The following is a 15,511-nucleotide window of genomic DNA, read 5'->3' on the forward strand; positions in this document are numbered from 1 at the left end:
CTGCTTTGGTCAGGCCTCACCTGGAATGCTGCATCCAGCTCTGGCAACACAGTTCAAAAAGGATGTTGAGAAGCGAGCCTCTCCAGAGGAGGGCAAGTAAAATGGTGATGGGTCTGGAAACCATGAGGAACGCCTTAGGGATCTGGGGATGTTTAGCCTGGAGAAGAGACGGTTAAGGAGATATGACAGACCTGTTTAAATATTTAAAGGGCTTTCATATTGAGGAGGGAGTAAGCTTGTTTTCTGCTGCTCCAGAGAACAGGACCTGGAACAATGGAGGCAGCTATGAAGGAACCAGACAAGATCCTGAAATGTCAAGATATACTAAATACTAAAGTTACGATTGTTCATACCATTGTTGAGAATTGAGACAAGTTGACTTGAAGGCATGCTCTTGCAAACAGTCTGCCCTTTTCAGACTGTATGCCAACTGGCGAATTAATTCCTCAAAGCAAAGCACATAAGAGCCCTGGTGGCGCAGTGGTTAAACACCTGTACTGCAGCCACTCACTCAAAACCACAAGGTTGCGAGTTCAAGACCAGCAAAAGGGCTCAAGCTTGACTTAGACTTGCATCCTTCCGAGGTCGCTAGAATTTGTTGGGGGCAAATTAGCTTACAGTTGTAAACAGCATAGACACTGCTTAGGCGGTATGAAGTGGTATATAAATGAAGCTTGTTTGTTTGAACAAAATTCATAACACTCTTGGAAATTTATTATTGGGTGGCAGGGAGAAAGTCACTTTTAGAGACAGTGTTTTATTAACATGAACCACTAGCAGTGCGCAGCAGGCATTTTCTAACATGATGCATTTTTAAAAAGAAAGCAAGAATTGCAAATCTGTATAGAGGCAGCCCTATGGTAAACATACAGTGCAATATTTAAAAACTGGTGAGAACCGGTATTGGAGCTGGGGAAGTCCAGCATCAGATCCTTTCATTTCATTTATTATGGCAAATAGCCAGCATACAGCATCAAATATTTCCTCATCCCAAGCCCCTAAATGTCCTCAGAGGGTTGCCGTAATGATGAAAGACTGGGAGAAGGGATAAGCACACAGACATTACCTCTCCAGTTAAAATTGTGCATATTAATTATATTCGTTCACTAACATTACAAATATTAGAAAACAATTTAGCAACTTTAAAAAAAATCAGGATTCGCAGAGACCACGAAGAAGAAATAGATAATAGATACTGGCTAGATATCATTTCCAAAATGTCCTCTTGCAGTTTTAGCCAAGGATAGTGACTTCAACTCACTTTTTGTTGTTAAAGTGGCTTCGGCTCCTTAAAAAATGGCCCGCATACCTCCAGAGGTACATCTGCACAACAGAAATAATGTAATTGGACACCACTTTAACTGCCATGGCTCCATCTTACCAAATCCTGGGATTTGTAGCTTGGTGAGGGCAGAGCAGGCTAAAGACCTTGCAAAATTACAAATCCCAAAATCCTATAGGATGGAGCTACAGCACCTAAAAGTGGTGTCAAACTGCACTATTTCTACAGTATAGATGCACTCCTAGATAGAGCTTGAGCTTATTTGGGGGTAATTACAGTTGGCCATCCACATTTGCACCTTTGAATTTTGCAGATCAGATTATTCACGGATTTGATTAATACACTTTCTCTAGGAATCTCTGTAAGTCCTCCAGAATGTCTCTGTTGTCATCTTTTGTCAAAAGTCACACTGGAGGACCTAGAGATTCCTAAAGAGTTGTTCTCTCAGATTTTTTTAAAAAGTGTTATTACTTAGTATTATTTATTACTTAGTGTGTTTCCCCCACTTTCACAGAAGTCCTGTGTCCAACCCCAGTGAATGGAGAGGATCCACTGTAATTTTCCCCCTTCTGCACTGGGGACTCAGGATGGTGTTGGTAATGCAGCCTCTAGCCTTTCACTGTTGCTCATCCCTGACTTAAAGCAATATGCCTGGACATTGAGGGTGGAGCAAACTGGTTTTCTGCTGCTCCAGAGAACAGGACCTGGAGCAATGGATGCAAGGCACAGGAAAAGAGATTCCAGCTCAACATTAGGAGGAATTTCCTGACAGTAAGGGCTGTTCCAACAGCGGAACACATTCCCTTGGAGTGTAGTGAAGTTTCCTTCCTTGGTGGTCTTTAAACAGAAGGCTGGATGGCCATCTCTTGGGGGTGCTTTGATTGTGTATTCCTGCATAGCAGAGGGTTGGACTGGACAGCCTTGGGCACTCTTCCAACTCTATGATTCTGTATTAGAATAGTTAGCCACCCAAAGGCTTTAATGAAAAGCTGTGTTTTTATATGTGCCACCAATATGGATCCAGGTGGACCTCCAACGGGAGGGCATTTTATAACTAGACTGTCATTGGAAAACAAAACAAGAAGGGGAATACCAAGTCAGGAAAGAAAGAGAAGAGGCCAGGTTTGGTGGGAAGAAAGAGGGGTGAGAGGATGATAGGGGAAGAAGCGAATGGGCAGCCTGGTTAGCCCAACCAGAATCAATGAGGCTGAAAGTTGATAGAACGATGGCTGGTATGATAAACTTTTTAGAGTTCCCCCAAGAGTAGGAATTGCATGTCATGCTGTGTAAGATCCTTGGGGTTGTTCACAGCAACCCTCAAAGTCCTCACTGGTATTTTAAACGCTGTGGCACCCACCACATGGAACACATTTTGGGTATGTGTGTGTGCAGTTTGGCCCTGGGGACTCCTATGTATTCCACAAAGGCTGCCAAAGGTCAGTGTGCTCCCATGCCAAAGAAGCAGGCCACCAGCTTCTCTCCGTACCCACTCCCTGGCTTTATGGAAAAAGAGTGTGCTGGTCAGTGAGGTCCTGGGACCTCATAACGATAGATGTAGACGTGAAACTGCAGCAGCTTCGCCACAAAGGATGGGTATAATTCCTTGACTCTGCGGAAGCCCATGCCCTCGTACAACCGCTGAGCCGCATATTGCACCATAGAGGTGCCCAGCACAACCTCCTTATACCCCCTCTCCTGGGCAAAGAGGATGACAGTCCTGGTGAGGGCCTTGGAGATGCCACGGCCTCGGTGCGCCTTCTTGACTGACATGCGCTTCAGCTCCAGTGCTTGTCCCCGCAGAGAAGGGTCTTCTGGATGGACGGCAGCAACAATCCCCACCACTTCCTCCCCACACTCCGCCACCCAGAAGTGGCAGTCCTTTGGTTCCAAGTAGGTTCTCCGGATGTCCAGCATGTCTTTTTCCAAGGCTTCCCGGACGTAATCAGTCCAGGCAGCCTTCATGAAAATCAAGCCTGTGGCCAAGAGAGCAGACACCGCTCCAAAGGAGAAGAGGAGGGAGGCAGAGACTGTGTAGGTTATGAGGAACACACCCAACAGCAGCAGATGCGTCTGGGGACAGCTCAGAAGATGCCGGCAGCCAGCAGACACATGCTCGGTGATGCCTTGGGAGAACATGGTGCAGGCAGCCTCGTGGTCTCTGTCCTCATAGCTGCGGATGTGGTACTCGCCCATGGCCAAGTCACACTCCTTTTCTCCTGGAAAATGAAAGTATTTGTCAGTTAATCAATTTGGAATATTGATCTGCTCATTCTTGGTCAGCGATGGACAACTGTGCTGACCATGTCAATACTTCCCCACCACAGGCTGCACCAGAAGCAATTTGACATGTGTTTTGTCTGTCATTTTGGACTAAAATGTGCAGGGAAAGGATGGAAAATGGGGAAGCTATACTACTATCTTTCTGAGCCTGGAATTTTTTTGGTGGGTGGGGCCTTTGGGGCCAAAGAAGAAAAAACCTGGAAAATATTGAGTTTTTCTTTGGCATTTGGAAGGTTTTGGGGGAACCTCGAGGGCATTCTGTGGGGTGGAAATGCTGTTTTATACCGAAATGCTTGGGACCAGAAGCGTCTTGAACTTTTTGGAATATTAGCATATATACAGTGGACCCTTGTTATACGCTGGTGTTTGGTTCCAAGATCCCCCATGTATAACAAAATCCGTGTATGCTCAAGTCCCATTAAATACAATGGCAGAGCAAAACGGTGTCCCTTATAAAAAATGGAAAATCAAGGTTTGATCATTGAAATTTATACTTTTTTGGAACATTTTCAAACCGTGTATGCTTGAATCCGTGTATAAGAAGGACTGACTGTATAATGAAATATCTTGGAGAAGGGACCCAACTCTAAACATGAAATTCACTTATATTTCATATACTTCTTATGTGTATGGTCTGAAGGCAATTTCATACACAACAATTTGTGCATGAAACAGATTGTGCACACGGAACCATCAGAAAGCAAAGGTGGTCACTATCTCAGCCACTCATTTGAACAATTTTGGATTTTGCAGCATTTTGGAATTCTAGACAAGGGAGACACAAGGTGTATAACCTTCTATAACTCAGTGTGCGCTATAGATATGCCAGGGAGGGCTTTCTCTCCATCCCACAACCTTCGCAAGAACTGTTGGTGAGCATTCTGGAGACAGCCTTTTCTGTAGCTGTGGAACTCCCATCCACAAGACGTCCAGCTGAAGACATTTTTATTTAGGCAGCATTTTTTTTTTTGCTTATTACTTTTAATTTTTATTAATATTAAAAAAATTAACACAGTTTACAAAGATTACATACAGCAACCTTTTCTAAATCCCATTCCCCATCCTCCAGCATTATTTTGGGAAGTTTGTAATTCCCATAATTGCTGGCTGTTCTGTCTACTTTTCCTTCTTTTGTCACTGTCTATTTAATACAATTTATCCGTGAAATTTAATAATTCTGTTACTGGTAATTTATGTTTAAATGTCTCTTCAAACGTATAATGCTGCTCTTGAAAAGTTAACATAGATTACCGTCCTAGTATAGTCTTCTTTAGTATTATATTTTACGAATATGCTACAGTCCAGCTTTCCTTAAATTGATCTAAGAGTAAGAATCCATTCTTGTTTGTGATTTTCAAAGAGGTTTCCTTCTATGGCACACATCAGTTTGTCCCTTTCTATTGGTTCTAGCATTCTAGTCATCCACTCTTCGATGGTCGGAGTTTCTGTTGTTTTCCATTTCTGTGCTAATAAAATTCTGGCCATTGAGGTCCTATATAGTACTATTCTCCAATGCTTGTTATTTAGGCAGTGTTTGTTGAATTTTTAATGTCAATTATGGAACTGTAGGGTTTGTGCAAGTGGTGTGCTGTATTTTTAATCTGTATCGTAACTATATTTTAAATATGTCTTAATTATCTTTAGGTGTCTTCATCATGTTTTTAATAATGCTGGTACTTATTTCTTTTTAACTTTTCTAATGTTTTAACTGGATCTTTTAAAATACATTACAAGCTGCCTTGAACCCCGTTTTGTGAGAAAGACAGGATGTAAATCCAATAAATAGGGGTTTTTTTGGGGGGGGAGACTATAACCCCCAATCCAACCCCTGAGCAGAGAGAGTGCCCCATTCTAAATTTTCATTTTGAAGCTCAGAGACTTAATGCTTAATGAAATTCTGGGAATTGTTGTTTGTTGTGGCACCAGAGTTCTCTGACAGCAAAGACTAAATATGGCAGCTAAAGTGGTGTCAAACTGGACTATTTCTACAGTGCGGATGCAGCCTTAGAGATAAACTGGATATAACCCAGTTTCACAAAACTTAACATTTTAACACAAACCAGAGCTGTGTCATAATTTTAATATAGCAAATGAGCTCAACAATTCGTGCCAGCAATTTGTGTGACAGAAACCCTCCCTCACTACAGCAAGAAGTTATAAATGCAGGCAAAGAACCTTTCACCCTGTTCAAATACCATAATGGTGCTGTTTTGCAGATGAACCACCGCTTTGTCTGATGTGTTTTGTGGACTCCGGTCTGCTAATGTATCTGCCATAATGGATGTCGCTGAGCAACGACCATTTATTGCACCCAGGAACTCATTAACTAAACACCACCCTGCTTGCAGCCAAAAGTTCACTAGATTTGCAATGGAGAGTGTGGCATGTTTGTAGAAGACACACATGGAAGCAAATGCTTTTGCTGAAGGAAAAGGATTCAACCTCTTCTTGGGCAAACTCATTCGCAATACCAAGGGTGCATTAGGATCTGACTGCCTCCCATTTCCTTTCCTGCTTTTTTTGGACTTTTATGGATGACCAAAGCCATGATGTGACAGACTTCAGCAATGCTCATTTTCCAGCTTTGGCACTGGTCACTTTCCAGCTCGATGGGGGCTCTTTGGAATGACAGAGAAGTGTCTTTTATTCACGAATGGAGGACAGCTTTTGAGCCCTTGCGTGAGACTGCCTTGTGCGGCCAAGGGTTAGGGAGAAAAAAATAATTATTACTGTTACTTTTTCTTCTTTTTTTGCAAAAAGGAAGAGCTGAGAGCTCCTGTGTCAGGAGCTGAATCTACTGTATTTGGAGATTCAGAATCTGCTTCCAAATCCCCCTGTTTATGCTATAATCCCATGGATATCGGCCTGTTCTTAGCTGAGCTCTTGCTTACAAACCACACACATGAATGGCACAAACCCTCCTTCTTGTGTCTTACCTGCTGCTGGAGGCATGTGGACGGTCCTCCCTGACTTCAGTCTTCACAGGTGGCCTTCCTGCTTCACTGATGCTGCTTCTCAGGCTGGGTAGATCCCAGTGGATCCCTCCTCTTCCTCCTCCTGGAACAGCCAATCAGAAAGCAACAGATACTTCAAGCTCAAGAGGCACAAAGCAAGCAGTAATCTCCCTCTGGCATACCTTTTGCTCATGATCCTCCCTTGCCTGTAATTTTCTTGTGGGTTGCTGTGAGAATGAAAGAGGGAACACAGACACACTTCAAGTCTATGAAAGCTCATGCTACCAACTTATTTGCCTTTCGTTAGTCTCAAAGGTGCTACAAGATCCCTTTGCACACATACACTTCTCCAGTTAGAATCATGTATTCGTTGGGTTTTTAACACTATCGCTTGCTGTCCTTCAAACCTAACCGAGAACAACACATATTCATTGTTCTTTAAACACATTGTATTGTTTGCTGTCCTGGGGATCTTGCCAAGAGGAATCACTGGAAACCATGCTCTATGAAGAGAGGCTTAAGCAGCTGGGTTTGCCTAGCTTGGGAAGATAAGGTTGAAAGATGAAGAGAGGCTTAGGCAGCTGGGTTTGTTTAGCCTGAGGAAGGTAAGTTTAAGAGATGTCAGGACAGCCCTGCTTAAATATTTGAAGGATGTCATACAGTACTGAGGATGGAGCGAGCTTGTTTTCTGCTGCTCCAGAGAACCGGAAACAGAGCAATGGATGCAAGCTACAGGAAAAGAGATTCCACCTCAATATTAAGAGGAATTTCTTGATGGTTAAGAGCTTTTTGATAGTAGAATATTCCACCTCAGAGATTGGTGGCACCTCTTTTTGGGAGGGTTTTAAACAGATACTGGATGGTCATCTTTTGGGAGTGCTTGGGTTGCATCTTCCTGCATGGCAAGACTGGGTTGGATTGGATGGCCCTCAGAGGTCCCTTCCAATTCTATGTTTCTATGACTGCACATGCAGAGCGTCAACAGGAGGGACCTGTGTTCCTGTAAACCTGCACAGCTGTGGACTCCAGATGGGAGAATAAGGAAATCTTCCATATGTTCATAGAATCATAGAGATGGTAGGGACCTCCGAGGGCCATCCAGTCCAAGCCAATCCTGCCATGCAGGAATACACAGTCAAAGCACTCCCTGTGACAAATGGCCATCAGTCTGTTTAAAAACCTACAAAGCAGACTCCACCACTCTCCGAGGGAGCGTCTTCTCTTCCTCCTAATGTTGAGATGGGATCTCTTTTCCTTTAGTTTGCATCCATTCCTCTGTGTCCTAGTCTCTGAGTATCAGAAAACAAGATTGCTCCATCTTCAATGTGACGGCCCTTCAAATACTTAAACAGGGCTTTCATATCACCTCTTAACCTTCTCTTCTCCAGGCTAAACGTCCCCAGCTCCCTAAGTCTCTCATCCACCACCTTATGAATCTTCTGAAACCCCATTCAACCTTCTTTGATTATTATATTATATTGATGTTTTAAGGGAAGAGAGGGAATAATTGGATTACTAGTATGTATTGTCTGGATTTTTAACTGTAAGCCGCTTCGATTGTCCTTGGAAAGAGATAAAGCTTTTGTTATTTTATTATAAGGCATAGTTTCCAGACCCTTCACCATTTTAGTTGCCCTCCTTTGGACACGCTCCAGCTTCTCAATATCCTTTCTGAATTGTGGTGCCCAGAACTGGACATAGTATTCCAGGTGAACTGAATGACACTTGAGAGCTGTTGAATTGCAGATGCCAGCCACATCTCCCATAAATTGCCCACACTGGCTATGGTGTCACACAGGTCTTGGAAGCCAAAATACGTACAACGGGTGTGGGCAAAGAGTGGCTTGTAGAATACATGTGGCCCTTAAATCCCCCCACTGGTCCCCCACCAAGCTTTTTAAAAAAAATTTTAAAAATGGCACAATATTCTGGAAACTTTTGCCCCGAAATCATACATAATGTCCCCCAATGTGTGAAAATGTCTCTAGAACCAACCCAGAAACCTGTACTTTCACCAAATGGGTTTATTTTCTACTGAAGTCCCTCTCAAAATGGCAACAGGGAGTGATATCCCGTCGCCATTTTGAGCGGGGCTGCAGAGGGAAACAGAGGGATTTGGGTTTGTTGTGAGTTCGTCTGTGGTCTGGAGATGCCATCTGGCAGGAACCCCATGAAATTAGCCAAACTTGATCTAGGAGACCAGTTACTAACCTCTGCTTTAGAAAGACACCTTCAGGGGATAATGATTTTCCACACGGAATCATCTAAAAAGCAAAACAACCATGCCATTCTACCTCTCCTGCCAACATGTTTACTTTCCATTACCGCTTCTTTCCCCTATATAAAGTCTACATGTGAGTGTACACACACAGTAGTCCCTTGGTATCTGCTGGGGTTTGATTCCAGGATCCCCATCGCTCCATGGATACCAAAATTCGTGGATGCTCAAGTCCCATTAAACACAATGGATTAGTAAAATTGTGTCCCTTTCATAAAATGGCAAAGTCAAAATTTGCTTTTTCGAATTTATATATTTTTAAATTATTTTCAAGCTGTGGATGCTTGAATCTGTGGATAATCTGTAGATATGGAGGGCTGACTGTATATATGCATTTTAGATTGTACGCCTTTAGCAGGGTTGCTTGTTTTACTTGGAAAGCACCATGCTATGCAAATAAACGATAAGGCATCATATAAATGAAATAAATAATTATCATGCATGAAACTGGGTCAAATTATTCTTGGAGGCAAAGAGATCAGGCTTCTCCTTGGTCTCACTCTCAAACCATTTTCTGGATGCAGTGTTGCTTGCAGCCCCAGCATAAAGTCAGGCGGTCCTTCAGAAGAAATTTAGTAATTCCTTTATTTCCCTAAGTTTTACAACACTGGTTCACAAAGACAGCAGCCACGGGCTCATGGCACATACAGTAATACGTTTGAAGGGACAGTATACACAAACCACTGGAAAAGATGTGATAAGTAGGCACAATCCCTTAGGGATATCTATGCAGCAACAGCAGCGTCCCATTCCTCCAAGTTAAAGAATATTCTGGAGAATATCTGCATCATTTGCTCTCCCAAGGAAGATTCGATCTTCTAAAATAGTATTTCTTGCTGGGAGGGAATGAAGACCAGGCTGCCTTTTCTAGATCCCTAGGAAAAGCCCTGAGAAAAAAGCCAGTGTGGTGTAATGGTTTGGCGCCAGACTATGACAGTGGAGACCAAGGTTTGAATTCCCACTCAGCCATGCAGACCTACTGAGTGACCTCAGGCAAGGCCCACTCTCTCAGCTTCTAAGGAAGGCCTGGCAAATGCTCTCTGAACAAATCTTGACCAGAAAACCCCGTGACAGGGTTGCCTATGGGTCTCTGTAAGTCAGAAATGACTTGAAGGCACACAATACCAACAAAAGAAGAGCCCTGCTGGGACTAACTAAAGTCCTAGGTGGCCTGGCACTTGCTTCCCATCTTGGGCAACCCCCACCCAAACAGGGCATGAAGGCAAGAGCCCTCACTTGCATTTGTTCCCCTGGCAGGCGGTACTTAGAAGCATCTCGCCTCAATCATGGAAGCAGCACAGACGGATTGTGACTAGTAGCCACTGATCACTGGGCCATCCATAAATCTGACTAGTCTTCTGTTAAAATCATCTAAGCTGTTAGCTGTTAACCTCAAGGGCCTTCCAGTCCAACCCCATTCTGCCATGCAGGAAATCTCAATCAAAGCATCCCCATTAACAGATGGCCATCCAGTCTCTGCTTAAAGACCTCCAAAGAAGGAGATTCCACTACACTCCGAGGAAGGAGAGTGTTCCACTGTCGAACAGCCCTTACTGTCAGGAAGTTCTTCCTAATGTTGAGGCGGAATCTCTTTTCCTGGAGCTTGCATCCATTGTTCTGCATTCTAGTCTCTGGAGCAGCAGAAAATAAGCTAGCTCCCTCCTCAATGTAACATCCCTTCAAGTATTTAAACAGGGCTATCATATCACCTCTTAACCCTCTCTTCTCCAGGCTAAACATCCCCAGCTCCCTAAGTCGTTCATATAGTTTAAAGTTTTCGTAACACCTTTTAGAATAACTGCAAGAAAGAAGTTGGCAGCATGAGCTTTTGAGAACTTAAGTCTACTTCCTCAGATGCATTTGAAGGAAGTAGACTTAAGTCTATGAAAGCTCATGCTGCCAACTTCTTTCTTTCAGTTAGTCTCAAGGTATCTCTACAGACTGATTCTACTACAGACTAACATGGCTATACCTTAGAATTCCATACAGTCAAAACTCTGCATTGTTTGAAGACCTGCTTCCTCTGGTCAGTTCTCATTCTCTTTACCATTTAGATCCATTGGATGACTCTAGGCTTTCGTAATATGAGAAGATACACAGCCGCCATGCACAGCTACTTAGGTCCCCCTTCTCATCTTCTTCTTATCTAGACAGTCTCAAGCACGAATGCTTTCTTGAGGTAAACCTTGTGAGCACCCCTGTGCATTCAGACACAAAAGCTGGGAGATAAGGGCAAATAATATTACCAAGAGGCTGAAACCTTTTCCCTATGACAAAAGGATAAAAGCATTCTGGATTCCCTTTTTGTTTGGGATGGGGTAGGAGAATTTGTAAGGACATTCCCCTTTACACAGTCCTTGATTTATAGTGGGCCCTTGGTATCTGCTGGGTTTTGGTTCCAGGACCTCCTGTGGATACCAAAATCCATGGATGCTCAAGTCCTGTTAGATACAATGGCATAGTAAAATGGTGTCCCTTATATAAAAAGGCAAAATCAAGGTTTGCCTTTTGGAATTTATACATTTTTTCAAAATATGTTCAAACTGTGGATAAAAAAAATCTGTAGACAGGGCCAACTGTATTATGGACAGTTGGCTGGTTTAAACCACAGTTTAAACCAAATGTATTAAACCATGGCTTAAACCAAATGTTTTAAAAACAAAGCACTCCTGTTGTGGCTATTATTAGTATTTTCTAACCCTGTTACTAGTTCAACGACGACTGTAAGAATTTAAACCCTTTAACAGTTTATTGGCAGTTCTTCATTGTTAGACCAGTCTCCAGTGTCAGTGGCTTCTTTTTAATCACTTTATTGTATAATGCAAGCAATGCCATTCAGAAACAAGTCCTTCAATTAATGCAAGTTCAAAACAAAACTCTTTGGTTTAAAAGAGCACTTTTCAAAAAGGACAGTTATTATTTAAGCTGGTGGCCATAATATCTGAAATGTATTTTATGACTTTATTTTCTGATTTTGTGTAGTCCTACACATGAATGCAAAAAGTACTGGTTAAAACAAAACAAAAACTGGGGGGGGGGGGTGTCAGTGTTTTATTTTATTTAATTTCCCCTAAACCCGACTATGGGATAAGCAAAACGTGGTTCTCTAAAGTGTGGTTGGATTGCAGCTCCCATAAGCCCTATTCAGAAGAGCCACTGGTGGTGAATACTGGGAGATGCAATTCAACAATGTCTGGAGGGCAGCACTTAGCCCACCACTGGTTTATACAACATGGGCTTCCCCTACCCTGATGTACTCTCGGTTGCAACTACAACTTCCATCACCATCCAGCATGGGAGCTGCAGTCCAATATGTCTACCAAGTCCAGGATGTTAGAAGGTGGATGGCAAAATTACTAACAATTTCCAGACCCTAATGTGAAGGCTGGGAGAAAGCAATCCCTGGTCTCCATGAAAGCACACCCAACCCACACGATGACAGGGGATTTCTATGTTTATGAGTCATCTGAAAAGATAATGGTGTTGAGAAAGATAGAGGGATGTAGAAAGAGAGGAAGACCACCCGCCAGTGATTGGACTCGATTTGGGAGGCCATGGTCCTGATCCTGCAGGGCCTGAGCAGAGCAGTTGAAGACAGGGAATCTTGAAGATGTTTCATCCACAGAGTCTCTTCCAACTCTATGTTTCTATGACCATGAGTTGAGGTTAACTTGAGAGCAGGCGGCAACAACAAATTAAAATTAGGATCATATTTGAGGGGATGCTTTCCTGTGGGTCCAAACATACTGAGCACAATGCACCACATACCCTGAGGAAACACACAGAAGTTTCTGTAGCAACATCATACGCTGAAAAGGCCTCTGGATATACTGAGTCCATCCCAGTTGGCAAAAAGACCCCAACCCATTGCAAGAGGAGCAAGAGTTGCACCACTGCCTCTGGCTTTAGAGACAGTCATTTGCCACACGCTTCAAGAACGGTTCTCTCAAGAAAAAAGCAGCCAGGCTTGTTTATAGCCATCAAGGTGAGGCTGGGGAGAAGATCCATGAATAGAGAAGCCCTCTTTTTCTCAGCAAACAAAACATAATTCTACAAGCCATGTCTGGTTCAAAATCAGAGTTCCCACTCACTTATGAACAAAATAAAAAAGGTGGAAAGAGAGACCTTCTGAAGTTTTGTTTTGGCTTTCTTCATTACAAACTCTTTAGAGCTTGTGAGTGCCTACTACAACAATCCAAAAGCCTGTCACCACAATGGAGGAATGTGTAAACTTGACTCAGTGCCCCAAGCCAGCCACTTCTCCTCCTTCCTCTTCATTCCACAGAGCCTGATGCACCCAATGTCCAACGGACAAAAATCACTGAAATGTCCAAACCAGCCACCATCCATTTTCCTCCTCAGTCCACAGAGGGTATATCATACCGATACTTGGAAACAGTACAGTTGGCCAACCTGCCATAGACAGTGGGGACGACATAGTGGCGATACACATGGAAGCCCACCCCCTCGTACATGGCACGGGCTTCATGTTGAACCATGAGGGTGTTCAGCACCACTGAACTGTACCCATGCTCTTGGGCAAAGGAAATCACTGCCCTGCACAGGGCCTTGGCGATGCCATGGCCTCGATAGTCCTTTCGAACTGACATGCGCTTCAACATGAGCTCATCCTGGTGCTCCTCAGAGGGCCTGGCTCCCACAATGGCCACCACACAATCGTCCACCTCAGCTACCCAGAAACAGGCCCCTCTGTCCGCCAGGTAAGTGGCTTGGATGTCCAGCAGGTCCTCCTGCAGGCAGTGGTCAATGTACATGGACCAGATGTAGCCCAGGAGCTGGCGGCCCACAGCTAGCAGCAGGGTGACAGCAAGAATGGGCAGGAGGAGCGACTTGGAGCTGGTGAGCAGGAGGCAGAAGGTGCAGGCCAGGACCAGGATTAGCCAGGGCTGCTTCAGCATGTGCACACACAAGGTTGGCACATATTCGCTCATCCCTGTGGCAAACAAGTCACGCACCGTCTCATAGTCCTCAGGTCGGTATTTCCGGATATGGTAGGTCACCATGGTGCGCAGGGCAGAGATGGGCAAAAAGCAGCCGAAAGCTGGACACCACCACCGCGATAATGTATGTCGGTAGGAGAATACTAGAATCATTGAACAAAGAAATAAAGAAGGCTGTTACCAGAGCAGAATTAACCAGTGCGGCGTAAGGTGCGCATCTCTGGAACAGAGAAACTGCAAATACAACTTTGGCTATATGAGGAAGAATGCCTGGAGGGAGCAATCAAGAGTTTTCACATAGAAACAATAGGCTACCTCTGTCTCCCTCCCATTGCTGGAAACAGGAGGTCTCCAATGTTGTACTGTTTGGGTAGCAGTCGCAAATATTCTCATCCTGTCCCCCACATAGGCACAGGTTCGATTGCCTTTGTCTTTGATATCCCAATGAAGTGTCCTTAGTGTGCTCCGCAAGCATAGGACAAAGCCAGAACAATTATTTGTCCTATCCTCCCTTCCCAGCTCTATCCTTAGGAGGGGACCAGGGACTGCTAGAAGCAGAAAAGATGGATGCATTTAACTAATGAAGACAAGTGCTAGAATCTTCCTTGTGGGGCCCCTATCTTCTTTATTGACCTTTTCTTTTCCTCAACCCTCACTTTCTCAGGGGACCATCCAGATATTAGCTGTCCAATGATTTCTGGGTGCAGTACAAGGTGTTGGTTATGACCTATAAAGCCCTACATGGCTTGGGTCCAACCTATTTCCAGGATCGCATCCTTCTGTATAATCCACCCCAAGCCCTCAGGAAAGTACTTTTTACAACTGGTGAAGACTAGAACAACTATGGCAACCCAGAGGACCTTCTCTGCAACTGCTTCCAAACTATGGAACATCCTCTTGGACAAGATCTGTCACATTACAAGCTTTGATAGCTTTAAGAAAACCGTCAAGACGTATCTCTTCCGACAGGCCTTTCCTGAATAGGCTGCAGCCACCCGTTGAATTGACTATTCTGTAGTCTATCCCATCGATTATCTCGTACCCCATCCTGATGACACTCAAATATGTTTCTCTATGCCTCCAACTGTTTCAGTGACTAAGGATGGCGTCTCTCCTCTGAATGCCTGCCTTGAGTTGGTAATGGGCTGGATGAGGGAAAAGAAACTCAGGCTGAATCCAAAGAAAACGAGAGTACTTGCAATAGGCATCCCAGGTCTGGGGAAGGAAATTTTTCTACCTGTCCTGAACGGGGTCACACTTCCCCTGAAAGACAAAGTTTGCAGTTTGGGAGTACTTCTGGATCCGTCTCTACGTTTGTCATCTCAAGTAGATGCGACGGCCAGAAGTGCTTGGTACCAACTTTGGTTGATACGCCAACTGTGCCCCTACCTGGACCGGAAGGACCTTGAGGCGATGGTACATGCTCTGGTAACCTCTCGTCTTGATTTCTGTAATGCGCTGTACATGGGGCTACCCTTGTATCAAGTTCGGAAGCTTCAATTAGTGCAAAATATGGCAGCCAGATTGGTCACCGGTTCTTCCAGGTTTGACCATATAACACCAGTCTTAAAAGATCTTCATTGGCTCCTAATTTGCTTCTGGGCGCAATACAAAGTGTTAGTTATTACCTTTAAAACCCTACATGGCTTGGGCCTGAGTTACTTATGAGAACGCCTCTCCCTATACAATCTGCCCCACACTCTTAGATCGACTGGGAAGAACTTGTTGGAAGTAACAACAACCAAATAGGCTTCAA

At 44.0% G+C, this 15,511-nt stretch overlaps 2 protein-coding genes across 2 annotated transcripts in view; both read right to left on the reverse strand.

The window, feature by feature from the left end:
* Positions 1-2,119: 2,119 nt before the first annotated feature.
* The window catches only part of NAT8 (N-acetyltransferase 8 (putative)), a 14,374-nt gene continuing 982 nt past the window's right edge, over positions 2,120-15,511 (reverse strand). The window contains exons 2-3 of the mRNA XM_042469991.1: positions 6,499-6,619; positions 2,120-3,498 (exon numbers count right to left, since the gene is read on the reverse strand). Of these exons, the coding sequence (XP_042325925.1) occupies positions 2,804-3,498; positions 6,499-6,514 (711 nt within the window). The 5' untranslated portion in view covers positions 6,515-6,619 and the 3' untranslated portion in view covers positions 2,120-2,803. The remainder of the gene's footprint in view (positions 3,499-6,498; positions 6,620-15,511) is intronic.
* On the reverse strand, positions 11,837-15,198 carry LOC121931877 (probable N-acetyltransferase camello). The gene is made up of 2 exons (XM_042469992.1): positions 15,145-15,198; positions 11,837-13,898 (listed from the first exon to the last, which is right to left on the reverse strand). Exon 2 carries the CDS (start codon positions 13,816-13,818, stop codon positions 13,153-13,155), a length of 666 nt encoding a protein of 221 aa, XP_042325926.1. The 5' UTR covers positions 13,819-13,898; positions 15,145-15,198; the 3' UTR covers positions 11,837-13,152.

This window comes from Sceloporus undulatus, chromosome 5 (assembly GCF_019175285.1).
Source record: "Sceloporus undulatus isolate JIND9_A2432 ecotype Alabama chromosome 5, SceUnd_v1.1, whole genome shotgun sequence".
In the NCBI taxonomy this organism is placed as follows: Eukaryota; Metazoa; Chordata; class Lepidosauria; order Squamata; family Phrynosomatidae; genus Sceloporus; species Sceloporus undulatus.

Excerpts from the sequence above, each read along its gene's own strand:
- LOC121931877 (XM_042469992.1), bottom strand. The coding sequence starts at position 13,818 with ATGGTGACCTACCATATCCGGAAATACCGACCTGAGGACTATGAGACG.